This window comes from Zingiber officinale, chromosome 1A (assembly GCF_018446385.1).
Source record: "Zingiber officinale cultivar Zhangliang chromosome 1A, Zo_v1.1, whole genome shotgun sequence".
Classification (NCBI taxonomy): domain Eukaryota; kingdom Viridiplantae; phylum Streptophyta; class Magnoliopsida; order Zingiberales; family Zingiberaceae; genus Zingiber; species Zingiber officinale.
In genome coordinates this window covers 153475139-153499642 of record NC_055987.1, presented here as the reverse complement: position 1 = coordinate 153499642, position 24504 = coordinate 153475139, and the positions used below count along the sequence as shown (strand labels likewise).

At 36.0% G+C, this 24504-nt stretch overlaps 3 protein-coding genes across 11 annotated transcripts; 2 read left to right on the top strand and 1 right to left on the bottom strand.

The window, feature by feature from the left end:
- The first annotated feature begins 1659 nt into the window (after window positions 1-1659).
- Window positions 1660-11533, top strand: LOC122038045 (OVARIAN TUMOR DOMAIN-containing deubiquitinating enzyme 9-like). 4 transcript variants are annotated; one of them, XM_042597606.1, is made up of 12 exons: window positions 1660-1770; window positions 3663-3828; window positions 3945-4016; window positions 4109-4275; window positions 4725-4798; window positions 7912-7966; window positions 8380-8454; window positions 8531-8604; window positions 8709-8757; window positions 9477-9561; window positions 9815-9871; window positions 11350-11533. In XM_042597606.1, the coding sequence occupies exons 2-12, from the start codon at window positions 3687-3689 to the stop codon at window positions 11409-11411; spliced, it is 912 nt and encodes a 303-aa protein (XP_042453540.1). In that variant the 5' UTR covers window positions 1660-1770; window positions 3663-3686; the 3' UTR covers window positions 11412-11533. The 4 variants fall into 4 exon arrangements, 3 of the variants coding, with proteins under 3 accessions (XP_042453540.1, XP_042453538.1, XP_042453539.1); XR_006127790.1 differs by having other exon boundaries at window positions 1689-1856; window positions 9477-9674; window positions 11350-11432; XM_042597604.1 differs by having other exon boundaries at window positions 1698-1856.
- Window positions 11534-13839: 2306 nt separating this feature from the next.
- On the top strand, window positions 13840-21113 carry LOC122038043 (SKP1-like protein 20). 6 transcript variants are annotated; one of them, XM_042597601.1, is made up of 10 exons: window positions 13840-14004; window positions 14188-14237; window positions 14492-14716; window positions 16208-16399; window positions 16467-16577; window positions 16729-16807; window positions 18398-18486; window positions 18625-18704; window positions 19071-19156; window positions 19645-19702. In XM_042597601.1, exons 2-9 carry the CDS (start codon window positions 14202-14204, stop codon window positions 19117-19119), a joined length of 861 nt encoding a protein of 286 aa, XP_042453535.1. In that variant the 5' UTR covers window positions 13840-14004; window positions 14188-14201; the 3' UTR covers window positions 19120-19156; window positions 19645-19702. The 6 variants fall into 6 exon arrangements, with proteins under 6 accessions (XP_042453535.1, XP_042453533.1, XP_042453532.1 ...); XM_042597599.1 differs by having other exon boundaries at window positions 13840-14084; XM_042597598.1 differs by lacking the exon at window positions 19645-19702 and adding an exon at window positions 20978-21113 and having other exon boundaries at window positions 13840-14237.
- On the bottom strand, window positions 20796-22451 carry LOC122038042 (molybdate transporter 1-like). The gene has a single exon (XM_042597596.1). It carries the CDS (start codon window positions 22367-22369, stop codon window positions 20930-20932), a length of 1440 nt encoding a protein of 479 aa, XP_042453530.1. The 5' UTR covers window positions 22370-22451; the 3' UTR covers window positions 20796-20929.
- Window positions 22452-24504: the final 2053 nt, after the last annotated feature.

Sequence of the window (24504 nt, the reverse complement as noted above, 5' to 3'; positions counted from 1 at the left end):
CTCTGACATGTTGTTATGATTCTCTGATAATATTGTCTCTTGAATATATCCTAGCTAGACATTTAGCTGACCGACTGCATATTGTAGTGGCATATCGATATATGAATGAGACACTGAGTCCAATAAGCATGTTTGACCCTTGAGGCTTCCTTGAATCTTGATATATGTTGTGTGATGTTGGAAGCCTGATTATGAAGTGAATTAGAACCAAGTCCCATAGGTCCGGACGGTTCTATGATTGACCGACCATACACAGTGTTATTTACTTCTAAAGAATGGGAAACTGATCCCTAAGAGACTTGATTGGTGCTTTCAGTTGATCGCCCTTGTACTGGGAAGCTCATCCCTAAAGTAATATTTTGAGCTCAAGGAATCCAATCGGATTTCTTTTAAGATTTGGTTGGTATAGTTACTCTGTGGAGATAAAGATATTGAGTCCTATAATTCTAGTCAATTTTATACTCGACCGTCTATATATGAGAGGATGGGAGAATGTACAATGAAGGCCCATATGTTTGATCGGTCGTCAGATCAACCAGCTATGTATTAAGTCGTGCTATGATAATGGAAGGCTGAATCTCCAAGACCCGGTCGAATATATTCTCGGTTGATCTTGTGGTAGGTCGATCTTCTCTTAAGCCCGAGCAATTTAGGGACGATCAGTTATATGCTAAGTGTTCTGGCACAAGAGCAACACGCTAGGTCCCTCGGGTCTGATCGGCTCGTGAGTCGATCGTCCATGGATCGAAGGCATTAGCACTAAGTGAGGATGAAACACTGTTGGTTAGTAATACACTAGCCACCACCTCCCTTTGATTTTAACCGTCATCTTGTCTTAACTTTCACTATTATGTCATACTTGAATCCGTTCATAATATTCCGTATCACTTATAAAAATATATTTAATTTTTACATTTTATAAAAGACATATTTATTTCTGATTTGACCCTTACCCTCTACCATTATAATGTTATATTAAAAAAAATTAAAAAATAATATTATATATTTTAAAAATCAATAGTATTATGATATTAGTTTTTAAAAAATTAATACCATAATAATATTATATTTTAAAAATTAATACTACTTTGATATCACGTAAATTTAAAAATAAAAAGATTGTTTTTTAAAACCCAACACTATGATAGTATAATTTTTTAAATATAGCATCATCATAATTGATCGAAAAAGATATAATGAGAAATACGTGTTGGTTAATCGCGCTACTTTGTATTCTCCATTCTTGATAACTAAAGCCACTGCATGTGCGTGTGTACGTGCGTGCATGAGATTCTTCTAGGAAACGGGAACCGAAAGTATTGCCGATCATGCAGCATAAAGAGAAAAAGCATGCACACCATCTTCCTAAACTTTCTCCCGGTATGATGTGACCCATGCAATTGGATGGCTGTTTGATACAAACACCTGTCCTGTGTGACAATTTTTAGGATGAAGTGGTGATGTTATATAAAAGTGATTATAGCACCTCAGCTCACTGTTACTCACTTTAATTAAGCTATGACAGAATTAAAAATAAATATATTATAGAATTTTTAAAATACAAGAACTCGCATTATGGGCCCCCGTCCCATGTTTAGGAGCCCAATCAGAAAAGAGCGGTTAAAAAATAGGAGAGACAGATGACGTCATCCAATCCTCTGGTGTCCACTCTCGAGCTGCTTGCTTTATTCTCCCGAAGTATAAAGTCGTCTTTCTGCTTCGAGAAGCATCGGTTCCTCGTTCTCCTCCGTCCATGCGTCGACCGCTAGGGTAAGAAGCCTCCGTCTCTCTGCTCGTGGTGGTGGATTTCCATTTTGAGCTTTCATCCGTGACTTTCAGGAAAGGTATTTAGAACGGTAAGTTTTTTTTTTTTGGTTGTGGGTAAGTCTGTAAGAAACTCGGGAATTGGGATTGATTATGCTTCGGGGTTCGTTGAGATGAGGATTGAGTTCTGTGTTCCGATTGTTTTAAGTCTTCATCTGTCTCGGCGCAATTTATCTGTCGTAATTTCCAGTTTTGGTGAGGCGACAGTGTTTTGTTGGCAAGCGATTTCTTGTTTCCGGCGCGATTTAGAAAGTTACCTGAGGATAAATCGGCTGCACAAAATGTTTTTGGTTTTCGAGCTCATAAATGCATTCCAAATTTTGACGATTCAGTTTCTGTCTCTCATTTGAGGATGCAAAGATTGCTATGGATCTCGAGCGCTTCAAATTAATCGTACTAGAGCAACAGTCCATTAACCAGTTCCCCTTTTTTGTGGCCTGTGTAGTGCTAATTTGATAATCTCTCGCGGTCCTCGAATTGCTTGTGCTCGATCGTTCCCTTCTTTTTTTCCTCCTTTCCCACTTCGGATTTTTGTTCTACTGCTTTTCGTTTTTGGTTAAAAGGAGAAAAGGAGAGAAAGGGAATAAAAAGAAAAGGTGAAGCAAAACGTGGATCCTTTCCCACTGTCAATTGTATTCTGTTGTCAATAACATATGGTTAACTTTGGTTATATTGGTTATGATAGGATAAGAAATAACTTAAAAATCAAATCAGTAAAAAATACTACTCAAGCCTCTCTTAAGTTCATATTACAAAATAACTTTTTTCTTGGCAATTTGACATGCTATTAGTTTTCCCTTGGTACATGTGATCTCACCTTGGAGCTCTCTCTCTCTCTCTAAAAAAATCTTATTGCAAGCTGCACATATGGTAGGAGTTACTACTTATAAGCTAATAAATTTTCTTGAGTGTTGTGAGTTAATGGTTATGATTGTATATGAAATAACTATCAGCCTTTTGTTATTTTTTCAATTTCGTTGCATATCTTGTTTGGACAGTGCTAAATGGCCAGAATCTGGCCAGTCAGAATACACTTTGTAAGTCATTATTAAGGATATTTTAGTAATACCATCTCTATATATAAATTACATGCATGCATTATAATTCAATTCTGGCCAGCCAGATTCTGGCCAAATAGATTTACCGATCTTGTTTTTCCTAAGATGACACTCTTAAAAAAATAGGTTAGAACAAGTCAACCAAGTTGGCGTACCTTATTATGAAGTGAAACGTTCTCTAGAATTTAGCATCATTTTCAGATTACTTTTTTTTCTTCTTCTTAATTTCTGGCTGTACAAAGAAGACAGTGAAGTTTGTCATTGTGAAGATAGAAAAGATCAATGCTTTTCTAACCCCAACCAATCAATTAACCAACTGTTGCACTAGTAATGGTTCCACTGGTTCAATCAGATTAGATTAAGCATATTAAAGATAATTAGAAAACGAAACTTTCTTAGGCGTATGCTTAAGTCAAACTGCTAGTTTTGGTTTCTTTTGAAAAGAGTTGAAATATTTTTAACTATCAAAAGTAGCTATTTTTCATCAATTCATCATGTACTACAAACATGTTGATAAGATTTAGCCTTTCAGATATAAGTGAATAATATTAATATTTCTATGCTCTTTTCGTCTCCAAATATATACCATACATTCTTTTGCTACATAGTTAACTATTTAGGTATGGGATTTATCATATGGTTATGAATGCGTGAACGCACATTTCGTCTGTTTATTATTTCATAAAATCTGAAAAATACTCCTATGTGCATTTGTATAAGTACTTATTTGAGTTAAAAAAATAAATTTCACAAGGCTAACTTGAGAATTCTGTCTGCTAGATCACTTTGTGCTGAATATAACTAATGGAGACTTATAAGCAAGATTCTGAGGTTCATCAGTGGGAACTTGATCTTTTCGACACCCACATAGTTCCAAATTCTCTGCGTCCTGGAGTCTCCAGTGAGCAAAACTTCAGCTATTATGAGGACATTTTTATTAGAGAAGGTACACTAATGGGAGCATGGTTCAAAGAAGAATGATAAGGACAATTACACATGCTTTCTCCCATAAGAATTTCCCTAATTTTATCATCTAAATTCTTCTAATTCTAAAATGTATAGATGAAGAACCTACGCAAGTGTCTATTTTCACAGAAAATTTATTTCGCCCATACACCAGAGACTATACTCTAGGTACTAAGATAACTATAGATTTCTTTTACTAGTTTTGAGTTTGATATACTATTTTGCATATGGAAGTTAATGTTTCATGTTTATTTACAAAGGGATTGAGGATGAAGAAGAAGTTGCACAACATAATGCATCCTCTAGTTCATGTTCTAGTCCTGGAACCAACTATCATGGTTTGGAGTGTTCAGTAGAAGTGTCAAATGAATTTTCCACGATAGATGGTGAAATTGACAGGAGGTTTGATCAAATGGTTCCTATCCCTGTAAGCACCCACTATCCAAATTTTTGGCATGTTGTAGAAAGCTTCATATTTTTAGATCTTTTAGTTTTAAAGGAACCTGCAATATATATGTGTGTGTGCGCGCGTGCACGTGCATGTGCGTGTGTGTTGTGTGTGTGTGTGTGTGTGTGTGTGTGTGTGTGTGATTGGGTTGTCATGTGTTGTATGCTAATGCTAATATGCTGCAAAGATTCTTAATGTCTAAACAACAAGATGCAATACTCTTGAGAGTATGTGTTGGCGCCTCCCCATAGTTCACTTAGTTGGCTAGGCTATCTGTAAAACCAAGCAAATGTGTTTAACGTACCTCCTAATCAGCAATTGTTATTTTCCAGTTTACACTTTTACGGATAAACATTATAAAGTTTTGAATTATTGTTATTGTTATTATTACAATTATTTCTACGATTTTCATTGATTTGCTTATACAGCATGTTCCTAGGATCAATGGAGAAATTCCTTCTGTTGATGAAGCCAGTTTTGATCATCAGCGGCTTATAGATCGGTATAGCCAATTAACTCTGGAAATATGTATGGCAGCTTGTATAATTAGTAGATTTATAGAACAACTCACACTTTTCCTCGTGTAGATGTCAAAAGAAATAATGTTGGATACCTCAAGTTATTTATCCATCCTGAAATATGTTAGAATAACGAAGATTTAAATGGTATGGAGATTGTTCAAAGTTGGTCTAGATATATGGTTAGACAAATTGGATCACAACTAGAGACAATGGTGTGATGGTAATTGGGAAGCACAGTCCAATTTCCTCCAATTACAGTTGATTATTGAGCTCCATAAAATTGTGTTTTTTTGAAAGTATGACTATATTTATATATCACTTTGATTGATGATATGCTAATCTGCGTTGTTCCTTTGCAAGGGATAAAAATGAAGAATTTAGTAGAGACGATAGAGGGGGTGGGGTGTGAATATCGTTCGTTTTAAAACCTTTTTTTTCATGTCGATTCTTAAAACAAATATCAAAGTAGCAGTGGAAGTTAAACTAGGAGAGATAGACAAGTTCAGTTACTTGGTTCGGAGCCTGTGACAACTCCTACTCCAAGACCCGTGATCCTTGATCGTATCGTTGGACAATTCACTAATAGTCTTCTTTTGAAAATTTCGGAGAAGAAGTAACTCATATAAATGATGTACAGGATAGTAACAAGTTACTATCTTAACAAAGTAATGCAAGCTTTAAAGTATACCGACAAGGATGAAAAATTGAAATTGAAGCGCAGATCGTTGAAGAAGAGTCGTAGTAGCTTGCACGAAGTTTAAGCGCAGAGTAGTAGCACGAACTGTAGAAAGATGCTTAGGAGATTGCACAAAAGAAGTGTTGTTGTCGGCTCAGATCTCGAGGTCCTTTTAGAAGTCATATTCGGTCAATCGAAAAGTCGTTCGGTTGACTGATCCACCAACTTTCCTTCTTTGTCGAGATCTAATCTTTGTGTCATTAACGTTATTTAATGTTCGGTTGATTGATCACCTTGATTGGTCGACTGATCCCTGAATCTTCCTTCGCTGTGATCTGAATCTGCCACTGTGTATACCAAAATAGGTTCGGTCGACCTATCCTTGGGTTTGGTTAACCGATCTACCTAAATTCCATCTTTGCTTTGTGCAATTTGAACCCTGCCACATCAACTAGGTTCGGTTGACTGAACCTCCCGTTCGGTCGACCGATCCCTTAGATTTCTATGAGTAGTTCCACAGTATAAAAATATCCCTGCAACACAAAGTTAGCACAATAGTATAATGCTGCATGAGTAAGAAAAGACAGTAAGACCTATTTTGATCTCAATTTGGAAACCTTCCGATTTCTTCAGTTGGATCAACGACCTAGGGTTTGTCCCTTCTCGGGACACGACCTCTCCGTCGCTCTGCTTGAGGTACCTACCTCAACCTACTTGCTAAACATTTAGTCCTCCAGACCTGTTTGGACTTTCTCTGCTCGATGTCTGATCGCCTGATCCACTAAGACTTTTCTTGCAATGCTAAATTAGCCAACAACAATAATAGTAATGCAAAATACGATGGTAAAACTAAATTTAGATTTACTAAGATCCATTGGTCCGGTCAACCACTCGCGGTCAACCGGAAATCTTTTTATCAACTTTGCTTGGAGTTTACTCCTCCAAGACTTCTCGCTACCTAAGGTTACCTCCCCCTAGGGTTTTCTCCACCTGAGTTCACTCACCAAGACATATGATTATAGCCCCCTAGTGTTTTCACCACTTGACTTCACTCACTAGGACTTAGGGTTATCTCCCCCTAGGGTTTTCACCACCTGGTGGCTTCACTCACTAGGACTTAGGGTTACCTCCCCCTAGGGTTCTCATTACATGGCTTCACTTACCAAGATTCAACATCGGATTGACTTGCAAGAAATTCGATATCGGGTCCTCCAGACCTACCAAATCTTCCTACTTGTTTCCCACGATCTGTCGAGATTTTCCTTTCCTAGCCGCGACTAGGACTTCCCTTGCCTAACCACAGTTAAGACTTCTCTTGCTAGTTATCCGATCAACCTTGATCTAACTAGATTCCATTAAACATATCGTCAAACAAATATCAAAACCTTGGAGGTCGATTGCACCAACAAAAAAGACTGACTAAAGCAAATGCTATTATGATAATTGAAAGAAATCAAGTTGACTTGTATGTTAGTGCTACACTTTACATGGTCAGATAAGATCCATGAAACAATCCAAATAGTTGGGATGTACTGCTTATAATTGAGGTCATTGCTATCTTTTTAGGAAGGTTTTGGTATTTGTTGAATTCAAGATGGGGATCCTACGAGTCTCATGTCAAGGTCAAAAAGTGAGAATAACATCTGTCTGAAGTCTCTACTGAGTTTTTTCGTACTAGTATATTGATGATTTCATGTTGCTTCTATTAGTCTTTTTGTTTAAAAAAAAAAAAAAAAAAAAAATATAGTGCACTGTCTAAAATTTTGCAGTTCTGGTGTCACTCAAATTTACAATTCTAATGAACCTCAAACTATGGCCAATGTATATAGCTCAGTTAGTCAGGCCATACAACTATCGTAATTGATTTGTTCTAATGTTTGACATGTCAAAAAATTGCTCACGAAGTATCTACCTGATTAAGATATGGTTGTCAAAGTCCATATTGATATAGGAATCAATTGCTAAACAAAATCCAAGTGTCTACTTTAACAGTTCTATAAAAATGATAGAAAATATGGAAGGGAAAAAAATGGAATTGCCTTATGTATAAAATAAAAAAGATGTTCAACAATCTTAAGAATAATTCATATTATCTTCATATATGAAAAAAAAAACATTAATAATAACATACTTCTGTTTGCTAAATAGATTGCTATTTTTTTTTTTAAAGAATCCCTCATGTTACTATCATTCTATTTCAACTACCATTGCTTAGTTTGTTAAATCTGCTTTGAGTTATTAACTTTAGAACAAAACCACAACATCAAAAGGAATGCTTACTTTTTCTAACAAACTTGTATGTCAGGCATCATGGATAAGTTCAACCACATGTACTTAAATCTTTATATACGTTACACATTGTGATTGTATGATGTGGTTAAGCATAAGGTTTGCTTCTAAGCTTTCTAGATATTGCAGGTTGCAACTGTATGGCTTAGTTGAACGTAAGGTTGAAGGAGATGGTAACTGTCAGGTCAGTCATGGCATAACTGTGGCATGAAGGCACACTTTGTTTTCCAGAGTAGACTATGAATTCATCTTATTATTCACAAAAATGTTGTTTATTACTGAAACTAAAAAAAATAGTTGTGCTGTGGAATTGATTGACAAATAAACTCATTGCTTAGTTACAGTAGATGCAAGTTTGGGATTGTGAGATTCTTTTGTACAATTAGGAGGAAAATGCTTCTTTACTACTTTAATTTGATATCCAGATTTTTCTTCTATCCCTCCTATGTTGGACACCCTTCACTCAAAAACACCCATTGATCATAGCCTAAAGATTTTTAGAAACAGTTACATGTGTTGGTCACTAGACCAAACAATTTCTTAGTTGTTTCTCTTTTGCCTCATGGCATGACGCCGGTGATATGTATCTTGATCTAGTTCCGAGCACTTTCTGACCAGTTATATGGAACACCTGAACGTCATAAGCTTGTGAGGCATAGAATTGTTGATCAGGTTGATTCTTCTTCACTCTGTTATCTGCTTTGGATATGGGTTTTGTATGTTCTAATTGGCATGTATTTTTCTTCAGCTCAGGTCTCACCCTGAGTTCTACAAGGAATATGTCCCAATGGCATACAGTGACTACCTGAAAAAGATTTCCAAGTATACTGTCGTTCTTATTAGATTTTAGGCCTTATATTTTGGATATTCTTCTAAAATATATTTCTTACTTCTTTGTTTTCCCCCCCTTAATTTTACTGATTCAGGAGTGGCGAGTGGGGCGATCACGTGACATTACAGGCTGCAACAGATAAGGTGCTCTGGTTTATTGAAATATAAATTTAAAACTAAACAGTTCTGTTTACACACTTTTGGGGGAACTGTTACCATACTTTTACCTGCTTTCCTATCTCTATGTAGGTTCTGAAATTTCAATAAACTCTTTTAATTTTGTTGATATGGAATGGTGTTGCTCTTCTGGTGGATCATGATATTGTCTGTGGGCTAGTTGTGTGTTTGCTTATTGGTCTCAATTGAGAACTGCCCTTAAACTTGGGCTGCATTTTCGACAACCGGTTAAGGTTTATCACCATGTCAGATAGTAAGTTGTAGCAAATGGTATCTGAGCATTCACGCAAGTATTGTATGTCGATTACTGTGATAGAATCTTAGAGCAAAGCATGTATCTGAGCATTCACACAAGCACAAGAATGTCTTGATTGCTGTATTATAATCTTAGATCAAAGCACGTATCCGAGCATTCACACAAGTACAAGCATGCCTTGATTGATAGCAGTCATTTTTGATCCACTGTCTTCATTAACATAAAATAGGTTTTAGGAACTTCCAGTGACATCTGCCTTTTATTCATGTCAACTTAATCGTTCGAGTCAGCCAGTGCCTTTATGGACGTTGTGCTTAAATGTTGATATATACAGGTTGCTTCTTAAATCTTCTACCGGCTTCTGCAGATTAATTTGATACTTGTACTCTTTGTTTCCTTGTTGATTCCTTTTTATGGTTCTCTTTTGCAGTTTGGTTGCAAAATTTTTGTCATTACATCATTCAAGGATACTTGCTATATTGAGATTTTGCCAAGAGATCAGAAGCCTAATCGAGGTATATTTTTTTGGTAATGTTTGATTTTGTCCACCTTATTATAGTTAGACCTTCCAACATCACAACCAAATTATAGCAGACTGAGGTTTGAATTCGGCAGTATGATTCTGTAGGTACGCTTGCACATGCTTGTATGCTTAGAAACTTTCGCGCGCATGTGTGTTTGTGTATATGTATATATAATTTTTTTTTTCGTAATTTCCTCTATCTGGGCTTAGAGCAATAATAATAGATCATCTATCTTTTAATGCAGTCCTTTTCTTAAGCTTTTGGGCTGAGGTGCATTACAACTCAATTCATCCAGAGGGTGGTAAGTGCATCATATATCTCTCTGTATCAATTAACAACAGTTCTATAAATGGGCCCTCAACCGGAGGTTAATTGTTTATATTTTTATTAAAAGGTATTTTATTGTTATTGTGTTGGAACATTCTTAAATACATCTAAACGTTAAAATTATAGTCTTGGGCAATGAGTTTGTACGGAAGTTACTTATACAGTCTTCTAGGCAAGCTTACTCAATGCTCAACTCATTTTATGTTCATATAGGGGTGTCAATTTGGGTGAGTCGGGTCAGATTCGGGTTGGGTTGGATTTTTTTTTTAAAAAAAAAATCCCAAGCCGAACCCTACCCGAATCTGAATACAATCCAAAATCCCTAAATCCGAACCCGGCCAACCCGAACCTGATTCGAATAACCCGATTCAAAATGACTTTTTTTTTTGGCTATTTTTCCTATAATTCTTCACTTTTATCTTAATACTCTATCATTATCATACAACATTGATATTAATATACATAAAAATATCTCAATTTTTAAAATAAAATTTGATTTAATCTTAAAAAATCTACTAAATACTAAATTCGGATCAACCCGATCCGAACCAAGCTTGAAAATTTTCAACTCGAACCCCCCAACCCAAATCCGACTCGAACCCGAAAATCCCAACCCGAACCTGATTTTCTTTAGGTCGGTCGACTCAGTTCATCGAGTCTAAGGGTGTAAATCAACCAAGCCGCTCATGAGCTATTCGAAACTTGTTTTGATAAAAGTTCATTTGAGCTCATTTAATGAGGTTCGTTAAGATAAACAAACCAAGCTCAAACTTCATAATATTCGACTCTTTAGTTTGTGAACATGTTCGTTAAGCTCATGAATCAACTTTTAAATAAAAAAAATAATAATTTTGATATTGAATTTATAGATTTTATATTCTACTTATAAAACATATAGACAAATATATTAAATTTATTTATTAGAATAAAATTATAAATTATAATAAGAATATTATAATTTTCTCTAAATATATAATTTAGTTTTTAATGAATATTTAAATTTATAATTTATATTTATTAAACTCGTTTAGGCTCGATAAAAGCTCGAATAAGCTCGTGAGCCATGAATATATTCGTTAAATAAAACTCGAGCTCGGCTCGATTATAAACAAGTCAAACTCAAACATTCAAGAGTTTGACTCTGCTCGGTTCGGCTTAATTACACCCCTAATCGGGATCGGTTTATTTTTGACACCCCTATGTTCATGTAATATATTTCATCGTGAACATGCTTGTTTGTAAGTTTGTAGGTAGATTCATGTATAACTTAGTGAGTATAATTATATTTTAAATTCAGGGCCTTACTAGATATGCACTGAATTGCTAGCAGAAACACAATGAATTGCTAGATATGCACTTTCCAGTTTTATTACAAAACATTTATTGGTGTAATCTTCCAGATCCTTGTCCATAAGTTTAAATTTTTTCCCACCTTCTTTTTGGGTCGTTCAGATCTCTGTACCGGCGACGGGAAGAAGAAGAAGAAATGGTGGAAGTTTGGAAACAAACATTGAATCAAAGTGGCAATATTTTTGCTTCATACTCAAAAAAACATTTTTTATCCTCACAGCCCTTCTAGGAGAAGGATTTTTTTGTATTGACATGGTACAAGATTAATGCTATCTTTTACATGACATCCCGATTCTGTTCAATGTTGTTTGGGCGCTTCATGAATATTGGTTATATGATATGCTCCTGGTTTATTAAAACTAGTGATTTGTAATAAAATTCTATATATGCTTGGCGCTTCAAGATTATTGGTTATATGAATATTAGTAAGTGTAGCGTATTAGTTTGATGTGAATCAATGTGTTTGATAATAGTGTACTATATGCAATCAGTCTGATGTTAATCGATGTGTTATATATATTATTGTGATGTGAATTGGTAATTTGTTTCAGTGTTCAGTTTATTTTGTTCATAAAAAATGCCTTAATGGCTCATGTTCCTAGTTTTAATGTGTATCTGAGAGCTGTTTTCTATTCATGGGAATGTGAAGCCTCCCTTTTACTGCCTTTCCGGTGGTCCCACTCTCTCGAGAAAGAGAGAAATCATGAGGGGGCATTTGCTCTAGTGCTTGCATAGAATTGATCTTAAAATTTATTAGAGTAACGATGGATGTCATCCATGTATGAATGTAATATGAGGCCTCCTGGAGTAGGGTATTATGGTTAGATTCTTTAGTGACATATTAGCTATCTAGGATTCTGATAGCATACGTGGGGCATCTCTTTTCTGTTTATGAAATTTACTGCTGATGAGATTATTATTATTAATAACTGCTGCTTATATGAAACCAAATTTATATATTTAAATTTTAAATTACATATATATCCCTGAGCGATTTATATCTTATTGATTTTTTAAATATTTATTCGGTGTTTGAAAGAAAAATTCTGACCAAATCCTTATAAATATTTAGGAGACGTTTGGTTCTCTTCAAGGAATCGGAATGAGAATTGGTATCATAATATTATGGAATGAGAATGAGTATGAGCTTGAGTATCATTCTTAAACATCATTTGGTTAGTTAAATATTTTCAATCGGAAAGAACTTAAATTTTCATTTTTACCTTTACAGGAAATAAGAGAAAAAATTAGATGAGAGAGAAAGTGTATTGGTAAAAAATAAAGAAAGAGAAAGTATGTTGAGAGAATGAGGAGAGAGTGCATGATAGGAAAGATCGAGAAGAAAAAAAGTATGATGAGAGAAAAAGTGATGGGAAAAAATGAAGAGAGAGAAAGTATTATGAGAGAAAATGAAAGAGCAAGGAGAGAGAAAGTATGATGAGAGAAAGAGTGATGGGAAAAAATAAAGAGAGAAAGTATGATGAGAGAAAATGGGAGACTGGGGAGAGAGAAAGTATGATGAGAGAAAGAGTGATGGGAAAAAATAAAGAGAGAGAAAGTATGATGAGAGAAAATGAGAGACTGGGGAGAGAGAAAATGAGAGACTAACAGTGATGGAAAAATGAAGAGAGAGAAAGTATTATGAGAGAAAATGAAAAAACGAGAGAAAAAGTATGATGAGAGATAAAGTGGGTTGAGAGAGAAAAAGTGATGGGAAAATGAAGAGAGAGAAAGTGTGATGAGAGAAAAATGAGAGACTGGGAGAGAGAAAGTATGATGAGAGAGAAAGTGTGATTAGAGAAAATAAAGAGAGAGTGTGATGAGAGAGAATGAAGAGAGAGAAACTATGATGAGAGAAAATGAGGGGAGAGTGTGATGAGAGAGAATGAAGAGAGAAAAACTGTGATGAGAGAGAGTGAGGAGAGAGAGTATGATAAGAGAGAGTGAGGAGAGAGAAAGTACGATGAGAGAGAAAATATGATGAAAAAACAAGGAGGAAGTGTATAATCGGAGAGAAAGTGTGATGGAAGAGAATGAAGAGAGAGAAAATGAGGAGAGAGTGTATGATGGAAGAGAATATAAAGAGAAAATGGTAGAGAATGTGTGATGAGAAAGAATGAGGAGAGAGAAAGTGTGATGATAAAATAAGGAGAGAGAAAATATTATGAGAGATAACAAGGAGATAGAGTGTGAAATAAAAAAATGAACAAATATACTAAGGGTATTTTTGTCTAAAACTTAATTCACATTTTTATTCTATCAAAATCCAAGAGAGGGGATGAGTTTCATCCATACCCAAGTTGTTGGGTTTCATTTCAAAATTTTGATTCCATTCCCATCAACCAAACACAAGGTTTGGGAATGAATCAATTCCATCATTTCCAAACCCATAAACCAAACGTCACCCTATAAATCATTTCATTTGACATCAATGGTGTAGAAATATAATAGTTTTTTAAAAAGAATTCTCATAATTTAAAAAAAAAAAACATTTTCGCGTACTCTCTAATTGACCGCGCCTCACCGTTAGTGGGACCAAGCTCAAGCGAGGAGAGCGATATGGTCCACGCGCCGCGTGCAAACCCCATCGCTGGAGCTGACGCATCGCGCCACAAACCTACTGCGAATCTTAAACCTATCCCGCCCTCCTCTTCCTTCGTCCTCACTCGCTTCCTTCCTTCCTCCCTCCCTCGCTCGATCGACGCCGAGAACCCTACTCCAGCGCTTCTAACCCCAATTCCGCTGCCAGATACTTCGGTCTCTCTCTCTCTCTCTCTCTCTCTCTCTCTCTCTCTCTCTGTTGAGCAGTGGGAGGTGATTTGGACGAGGCAACCTAAGTTGAGTAATTGTTTGCGTTGGGGCGGGAGGGGAATATTTTGGTCTTTGAGACTTGACCAAGATCTTCCATAGTTTGATTTCTCTTTTTCCTCTCTTTTTTAGGGTTCAGAAATAACATGTCATCCAACAGAAGCGCACTGCTCGCAAAGGAGGTATTTGTTTGACAATTTTTTTTTTCAAATTTATTGAGGAATATCTGAAGATTATCTTTCATCTGTGCAATTCTTTGTTTACTTTCCGTGTTTTTATTTTAATTTTCCTAGTTTTTTCTTGCCCTGGACCTTTCGGTGTTTGTGCATATTATGTATTCTTTAATTCATATGTATATGCAAAAATAGAAGCATCAAGGTATGTCTGTTAGTTGTAAATACCACGGAAGTACATTGGTTTCACTATACTCCATCAGGCCAAAACTTCTTATATATGGATCCAAATAAAGAATGGGCTGATTCAACAAGTTGAAGAAGAATTTTCGGCAGCGTGCCCAATGATTCATCGAGAGATGTCTGGGACAGGCAAGGGTTCCTCTAAGAATACTCCCATCCATTTGCCAGAAGAAGTCAGTCCAGCTATGCTGAGTTTGATACTCCAATATTGGAAATTTCACCTAATTCCAGGACATTCAGATAAGGTTAGTACTTTCTTGTCATTCTTATATATTACTTTAGCATTGAATATAATTTGATAGGTGCTATTTGTTGAGAGCAGTAAAATCTAATTTTAAAAGCTCAATTACTGACATGAAGAAGCTGGTTCTAGTTGATATAAGAACAATCTCTTTATTTCTTTGTGCTTTATGAATCCTTCAGAAACTACTTATCCCAAACTCTTGATGGAATAGCATGTTATGAGAAATTAACTGATTTCAACCTTGATGGAATAGCATGTTATTGGTTTGATTTACATTAGGTCCTAATATAAACATTCCTTTTCACTTGTCTAAATTAATTTGAACATTTTATTCTTGGATTTATTTTAGTTGTAAGTTAAATGCATAACTAGCTACTGCAACATCCCATTTTGGCATACAATAATTCTCTAGATTACATAATTTTGAGATGCCATTTTCATCCACAATTTTAAGAAAGTTCAACAATCTCTTAGAAACACAAGGATTTTTTTTTTTACTCACAGCACCCTTACCTTTCCCATTAATAAGTCCTAGAAGTTCCTCAATTGGATATTTATGCTCTTGTTTATTTTGAAGATCCATATTCTGCAATCATAAATAACATCTAGATAAATTATAAAGCAACAAAAGTCTTGGCAAAAAAGACAGTGAATATTTTTGTTGCTTGGATAAAAATTTAAGACACTAACAAAGTGAATCAGGTGGGAGTAGTTAGATCATTAAGAATAACACAACTGGCTTAAATTCTTTTCACTCTTTCAAACTTCTTTTTCTAGCAAAATTGTGATTCTATTACTGGATATAAGGATTATTGGTTTGATCTTTCAGAGATTCAACTTTTTCTTCTTATAATAAAGTCACACTTAAGTGAGATATTTATATCAAACACACTCCATTAGACCAAAACCATAATTACCTCAGTGAAATCATCAGTAACATGGAAAATCTCAGGAATCTCTTAATATTACTGTATCCTTCTGTTAGCTATGCTCAGGAAGTAATGTCCAGTAAAGTGAGGGTCCGTCTGCTAAGACCAACTCCAACAAGCCATCAGTATTGGTCTTTGCATATTTCTCATCAAAGGATCTCCATTCCTAAAAAAAACTAAAATTGCCAAAATTTAACAAAATTCAAGATCTAATAACATAAGCGATTAGTACAACACAATTAACAAATATGTTTACATGAGAGACATGTATGTGCATAACTACTTTCTGCAACATTGCATTTTTGGCATCCAATGATTTTCTAGACATCTCACAATATAGTTTTGAGATACAATTTTAAACTCAAAATTTTGAGAAAGCTTAACATTTTTATGGTTGGATATCTAGCATTGCATGCCTTTTATTCTCTGTTCCTTGGAGCATGCAACATAAATGGTGTTTCATCACAATCATTTAAACATATTTGTTAATTATGTTTTTCTCTCGCTTTCTCCTGTGATTAGATCTAGAAATTTATTGAATTTTGGCAATTTTATTATTTTAGGAGCGGAGATCCTTTGATGAGAAATTTGTAAAGACTAATACTGATGACTTGTTGGAGTTGGCCTTAGCAGCCCATGCCCTTCAGCTGAGGCCTTTAGTGGATCTTACTAGCGGAGCATTAGCTCGTAGGATTGGAGGATGCAGTAATGATGAGATTCGTAAGATTTTCCATGTTCCTGATGATCTGACTGAGGTAATTATGGTTTTGGTCTTGTGAAGTATGTTTGATATAAATATCACCTAAGTGTGGATTATTATAGGAGGAGAAACTAAAGCATTTGAAAAATCCAACCAATGATCCTTTCATCCGGTTGTTGAATCAAAGTCTTGCTAGAAAAAGGAAAAAATGGAAAGAGCAAAATGAATTAAAGGTAGATGCATTGTTCTTGATGCCTTCACTTCTCCCGGCTGATTTAATGTATCTGTAAATTTCAATTTAAGGGATGAACCTCTTCCCTTTCTTTTTTGAAAAAACTTTTTATATTGCTTTATAAATTATTTACATGTTATTTGTGATTGCAGAATATTGATCTCTTAAATAAACAAGAGGATACACGTCCAATTGAGGATCTTTTGGAATTTATTAATGGGAAAGACAAAGGTTTGTGAGTATATTTTTGTTGTATTTCTAAGAGTTTTTAATGATTCTGTTTTAAAGTCCTTATAATTTCTCTGCAAACTTTTCTCCTTTTGCTTCCTACAAATCCTTGAATGATAAGGGAACTAATTTTTCTTCACTTCTTTCTATTTCTATTTCTATTTCTATTTCTATTTCCTATTCTCTTCTCTTTTCTTCCTTCCTTAATATCCCTTTTTCCCCTTTATATTTTTATGCCCTTCCTTTTCCTTTTCTCTTGTTTTCTTTTGGTCAAGTTATGGTTGATCAAGGTTATCAGGATTGACATCCTACTTGGGAACAGGGAAAGATTCATTGGTTAGATTGTAGGATTGGAAGTTTCTACAATTTCATGGAATTATTATGTAGAAGTATATTTCATATTTATAATTTATCACATGCATTAACCTTGAATATTCAGTATTTATAATTTAGCACATTACTTTTTCCATATGGTAAAGATATGAACAACATAATGTTATTCTTAAAGTGTTTAATCTTTATATACCTAATAGCGACTCCTATAAGATAAATTATAATTATAAAATGACTAACAATGAAAAAAAATCCTTATGATCAAGATTTAAAATTTCATTCCAAGCCATTCTGAGTCGGAGTTTTCCTCCTCGATCTGATTGAAATAATCAACCGGTGCTGATTTGTGATGCTGCTTGCACTGTGTAGAAAGGATTGTTAACCCCTCGAAGAAGGGATTGCTCACATCACCAATGCAGGAGAACCATGAGGAGGAATAGCTTGCTGTCTCCACAGAGAAATCACTTGACAACCTCACTAATTGTTGGCGAATCGTGAGGATTGCTCAGCAACTGCACTTGCTGTCATTGATATGTTGGCTGTTGTCGAATCTCAAAGAGCAATCATGAGGAAGAAGGTCTTCTATTCTCACTTTCAATTCTTCACTATGCCGGTGTTGTTCTGCATTTTGACACTATACCAGGAACGATAAATCTCCACTATGCAAGGTGACATGATTCATGATTCTAATCCATGCTTCAAAGTGAAAAGGATTCTCATATTTTATATAAAAAAATTCCTAAATGAATATGATACTAAGATGAGGGTCAAACTTCTACTAAATATCAATCTTTAAATTTTCTAGATCAATGTAAATATGTTCCATCTAATCAAGATTGTTGGGTCAAGATCTTATATAGGAATGATAAGGGAGCAAAGGATCGCAATGTAGATTCCTAAGATTCCTGTTTGATTTAGATCTTGCCTGTGAATTGGATTTGCAAGTCAGATTCTCATAGATGGTAAGATCCTAGATCACTGTCCTGACTACCATGGTTATGATTTTTTGATGTTGAGGTTGGTTTTATTGATGTTTTTGCAAAGTAATAATGCTAATTGTTGGCTCATATCTTTCAGGGCAAATTTCTTAAATAATGGAAACAATTGTTGTTAGCTTTATATGCTTATATATCTTTAACAACATTTGGAACTTTGAATGTATATATGACTGTCACTTCTATCTCAAGCAAATAACAGTTAAAGATTGTTATAGTTATTTTTGTGTTGTGCCATGGACTTCAACAGTTCTGATGTGTCCAGGAACATGTAAATCTAAAAAGGAGAATAGGAGAAGAAAGAATCAAGCACATAACTCTTCGGTAAATGATTTAGATATGACAGACAGACAGGTCAGTATAATTATCAGTAGTCTCCTATGAATTTGTGATGATGCAACTACTAGTTGTGTATAGTTGATGTGCTATGTATATAAAGGAAGATGCTAACCCTTTTAGCTTGTATCTGAAAGTTGAGATATTCTTCCTCAGGATTCAACTACGATCCCAAGTAATGATGACTCATACTCAGAAGGTTATTCGGATCAAGAAAAGATGAGAGAAAATGATAGGTGAGACATTTGCTTACATTTTGCACAGTAATAGTATCCATAACTTATCTTGATCTTGCATTTTGTTGAGACAGCCTTGAATCATAAATTACTCTGTATTATTTATTTTTGTAATAGTTTAAAATTTGACAATAGCTTAAAATTTTTGCTTACATTTACTATATGTTCTTGTGTTTGTATGTTATTTTATATTGCTATTTGCAAAAAGCCACAAATCTGATACTTAATGATTTTGGGTCGGGAGTAATATTCCCAACTTTGTCTTAGTTGCAAATGAATTTGTGGCTCGTAGACCTGCAGGCCATTTGTAGGCACCCCGATAGTGCTATCTATAATTTGGAACGTTTCATCTATTTATGTTTGCAGGATAGTTGCAGATTTTGCTAGGAAGCTAAATGTAGTCGACTACTACTAGAAACTCAGAGTAGTTTCTGCCATGTGGATATACAGAGGTTTGTCTTGCACTTCACTGTATCTTTATTAGATTATCATCTTCTAACATCTGCTGCAATAACATCTAGTGTGCACTGAAAGCATGTTCAAATACTATACAGAGCATTGTTTACATTTCTCTTTGTTTTGTTTGAAATCCTTTATTTAGAATTATTAAAATACACTACATCCTTAGGAGCTCTTGCCCCCAAAACACACTAGAATTAGAATTCTCAATAGTGTTTGGAATTTCTATGATCCATCAACTCTATTTGCTAGGGTACCATTCACATATTATTGTCATGAGAAGTAGACAATGACAGCATGACACGAGTCTCAATTATTTGTGTTTGCTACATTATGTTATCCCATAAATCGAATACTAATGACTAGTAGTTCAATGATCATTTAGCAAAAACCTCCTGATCAATTAAAATCTATTTTGAATCTATCCAAACACAAGATTTGAGATATTTATCCTTGGGAATTTGCTTAAATTTTCTTTTAGGAATTGTGTCCAAACATGCTACAAAGAGATTCAGATTTCAGGCAACAAATTTTGGAAATAAAAAAAATCAAAGAGTTTAGTCCACTCGTCTTTTCCTACATTATTTGCATTGTATTTAATCTGGAGAGGTGAGTGCAGGTTATTGCACAAGCACTACCAACAATGTATCTCACATGAGAATCAGATTAGTTACATCAGTACTGATATAATTTACTGAGTAGATTAAGTTATAGTTTGTAAATTTTTTCTGGACACGCTTTGATATCTGTGCTTTACCCTAAGCAATGCATTAAAATTCCATTCCTTAATTAAAATCCATTTAACTTATAGATCAAGTAAAGTTGATCGAGCCCTGCGCTAGGACAAATGTCTCCTGATTTATTTTTTTTTTAGAGAACGTGGGGTGTTTTGAAGGAGCTAATGATTTCATCTTTTTGCTCCAATACCTAAAGTTGATCTAGGTTTTTACTGAACTTGTAATAAGTAGATTCATAGTTGAATCATTAAATCTGGGCCTTCACTGTCAAGGGGTCAATGAATAAGATAAAATGATTATATATTCTCAGTATGATCGGGATACTATTTATTAAAAAAAGGGATAATTTTAAAGTACCTCCTTAAATTTATTTATTATTTATATGGGTCAATGCCTTACCGGTCCTAGAGTCTATAAGAATATAAAACGGTAAATTTTAGTAGGATTAGTCCGAAAATGATTTTATCTAATTAAAATGTTAATTAAGCTGGTTTAAAAAATAATTAAATATTATTAATAAAAATTAATTAGATATTATTCTTAAAATTAAATATAAAAATAGATGATAAAGGATAAATTTATAAAATATAATATTATTTGGATATTCTTAATAATGATTCTAATTTTTTAAAAAAAATTATTTTAATTTAATCATTTGATATTATCTAATATAAAAATAATTTTTACGGGTCTTCGAACAAGTATTCGAGTAGCATTTAATGTCATCTCGATTGATTGTCACAATCCATGAATGGCACTCCATCTAAGGAGTATCGCACTTCAAACTAGCACTCAGTGAAACAACGATAATATAGTATCCTGGACCAGGAAGAAAGATAGTTCCTCTAGTAGGATATGTCTAAAATAAAAATTTACAATTTATTGTCATTTATTTTACATAGAAAAATGCGACAAACACATGTTTTTGCCACTATTCAACGAAGGGTTGAATCGCTACACCACCACACAATTTTATCGAAATAAGAGGTTTTGAATATATATATTTATTATTTTTTTTTAAAAAAAAATTCAAACATTGTTGCTGCAATTCATGTTCATCGTCACCTTCTTCCTCAGCACGAGCAAGATATGCACCGCCATGCAGCAGACGAAGCCCAGCGCCGCGCTCGACCCCACCAACGACACGGCGGTGCAAATGAGCACCACGAACGACTCTGCCTTCGACGTCATGTCCCTCGCCGCCATGGCCAGTTCCACCCCTGCGAATAGCAGCAGTACCCCCAGCAGCCCCACTGGGAACTCCACCAGTAGCCGCAGCAGCGATCCTCCAAGCAGCAGCCCTACCGTCGTCTTCACCGCCCCCAGAGCTGCCACGCAACCCCCCGTCCGTCCTCCGAACTTGTACTGCCCCGCCAATCCTCCCGCCCCGTGGCAACACGGCATCGCCCCGAACCAGCACCCTACCAGGTTCATGGCCCCTACCGTCACCGCTACAGACGTCGCCGACGCCGCCCGCTCCGCCCCGAACAAGTCCCCTGTCAGCTTGCACACCGCCACCACCGAGTTCAGCAGCGACAGCGGCAGCTGCGGCACCGCGCCCTTCACGAACCCGTCCCTCCACGCACGCCGCGAGATCTTCACCACGTGCATCCTCGACGGGCCGATCTTGAGCCCACCCGCCGCGCTCGGCTTCCTTATCACCGCCAACACCACGCCGAGCACGAACACGAGCACTGCGGACGGGATCGAGAACAAGACCCTCCTCGCCCAAATTTTTCTAGGGGTTTTCCGCTCATTACCGTCACCTGCTCGACCAATTTCCGCAGAGAGATTCTCCTCCTGCTCTTCCCCTTCCCCTGCCCCGTTGACGATGACGATGAAGACTGCGGCGACGATGACGAGCACTAGACCATCGAGACCGAACCACGGCCTCTGTCCGAGCGACTTGCCCTTGCCGAGGTCCTGGCTGTTGCGGACGTACCTGACGGCCGTGATGGCGAAGGCAAGGCCTTGACTTAACTGAATGCCGCGCACGATTGGGAGCGGAATGAGGCGGTACACGACGTCCATGAGACGGGTGGCGCCGAGGAAGAACACGACGGAGGAGGTGCAAATCCCCGCGGCCATGATCTCAGGGATTCCGAAGGAAGGGTTGGAGATGGCGACGGCGGCGATGGATTTCATGGGCTGGACGGGCATGGGCACGCCGTAGATGGCGCCAGTGATGATGTTGTAGGCGCCGGTGAAGATGAGGGTCGTGCCGAGGTCGAGGTCCCTGGCGAGAGCCAGGGCGAGGACGATAGGGATGTAAGTACCGAGGTCGCCCATGGCGCCGTTGAGCTCGGCCCAGATCGACTGGAAATGGAGGTTCGCGCGGGCCTTCGCCAGAAGGCCGGTGAGGCATCGACTGCTGGGGGCTTCCTCCCAGACGGCGGCGGAGGACATGCTCACTATACGAAGGTGTGATCTTTCCTTCACTGCCTCTGTTCCTGTTTCTCGTATGTGCATGGGCTATTTATCATACAAGTTGTAGATTTATTAAAATATCTAAACATTTAATCAAATATAATAAAAAAAGTAAATATTATTATTTTCCCCTTATTTAAAATAAACAAGAAATTGTTTTCTTATTAAAATATTTTATTTTATTCACTGTAAATGCTGATGACATTAATTTTCAACCTCCCGTGTTAATGTCAAAGTGTCCTGCACGATCGATTGTTTAGCAAAATAGTTAATCAACTTGCACCATGCAAATATACAAATTATTTAGACATTTTAAAAAAACTGCACTTCTTTTTTCTTTTTCCTTATATATATATATATATATATTTTTATCAAATTCAGTGACTTCCGATTTGAAGCGCCGAACTTTCCTGCCACTCCTGTAAGCAAGCCAAATGGAACGCTAAACTTTTGACCATAATGATCTGAGGCAAAACAATAATCAATTTTTTTTTTTATTTTTTTAGTTACTAAGTCCGTGGACCAAAAACAAGCAGACAAAAAACAAAAGAATAATTATTTATTATCCAAAAACCATGAGCATATCCAGGCAGCCTTTGCGCTTTCCAAAAGGCATTCGCCCTCGACCATCCTTTAGCCCTTCGTTTTATTTGTCTTTCTTTGCTATCCATAAACCTTTAATTTAATAGTTTTGCTACACCTAATTGCTATTAAATATCATTCTTTCATTCTTTTCTAACGACTAGGAAGTTCATCTTAATATTTTTGTTTATTTAATTTATTATTTGATCATGTGTTACTTCATCATACTTTGATTATTTAATTAATTAGTAGTTGACTTTGTAAAAAAGAGACAATCTCAAATATATTATTAGTTGACTATCTAATCCGACAAGCATCTGTCTTTTAGATTACCTAGCGTCGCCAGTTTTTCAACAAATATAAAAAGAAATAAAGTTATTCTTTATCGTCATATGCCCTTTGAATTTTGTAGCTAATCCTATGGAATTAAACTAATTAAATCCAAATTTATTGCAATTTAAAAAAAAATTATTTAGCTAAATTATATTCGATAAGCCCGCATTCCAATGATACTAGTCCAATATTTTTTTTGATAATTTACATATCCAATTTTTTGAACCTTCTAGTTCCATTAAAATTTGTTCATAACGACTCATCTGCTTTGTAACTAATGTTTCAAAATTATTATCCGTAGTCGCTTGAGAGTTGAGAGCAATGGCGGAGCCAGCTCAGATGATATACCTAGGTTGATCGTGGGAGGTGGGCTACAAGCGTCAATGACAACACCGTCATCTGAGCTATTTCTCATTTCTCTCCCATAATTTTTACTTCTCCCATAGTAAATCTATGGCAAATCCCTTTGTCAAGGTTGAAGGCTACAGCCCGGGTAGCCTTCAACCTGGCTCCGCCCTTGATTGAGAGGCTAGAATTCAGGTGCATATGAGCCATTGACTTGCATATAAAGTGGATGGACTAGCCATCTTAATTATGTGATTAGACACCCAATAAAAATTTCTCTATGTGTATTTATCATGGATAGGTTGGTCCGTTCTGATATTTATTGATCCAGAGTTTTAACTATATATACTAATATTAGTTCAACAAGTTTGTCCAATTTCCAATACAAGATGTGTGCATAGATACTACAGTGATATTATAAAAAGAGGTTCCCATCTACCAACGGAGGTATGCGCAAGTTTATTATTTTACACACTCTAGTTACAATTTTCTATTATTCTTAACATCACCAGAATTAACTTGAGCGTCGGAGGGCCAACGCCTGGAACCTCTTCTTGGCCTGGCACTAACGCCTTTGTGTTGCAAGATCACATGGAGTCTTTGCTTCGTCAACCTTCAAGCCATATCCCCAACTTGTCATCTTCTTCATTGTCGGACAAGATCATATTTGACACTATTTGTGGGAAGTTCACCTGATCTGGAACGTAAAGATGGATGATGCAGAAAACTTTGCCACCATCATTATCTCGGTGGATTTCGACGTACACATTATATTCTCCCCTCACTTTACGGGTATTCGGGAGTTGAGGAACTGAGTTAGATCCTCAGCTGACCAATTTTTCTATTATATTACATTTTCTCTTCCGCTCATAGGATCTGCTACAACTCCTCAATCAGAGAGTAAGGATCTAACTCCA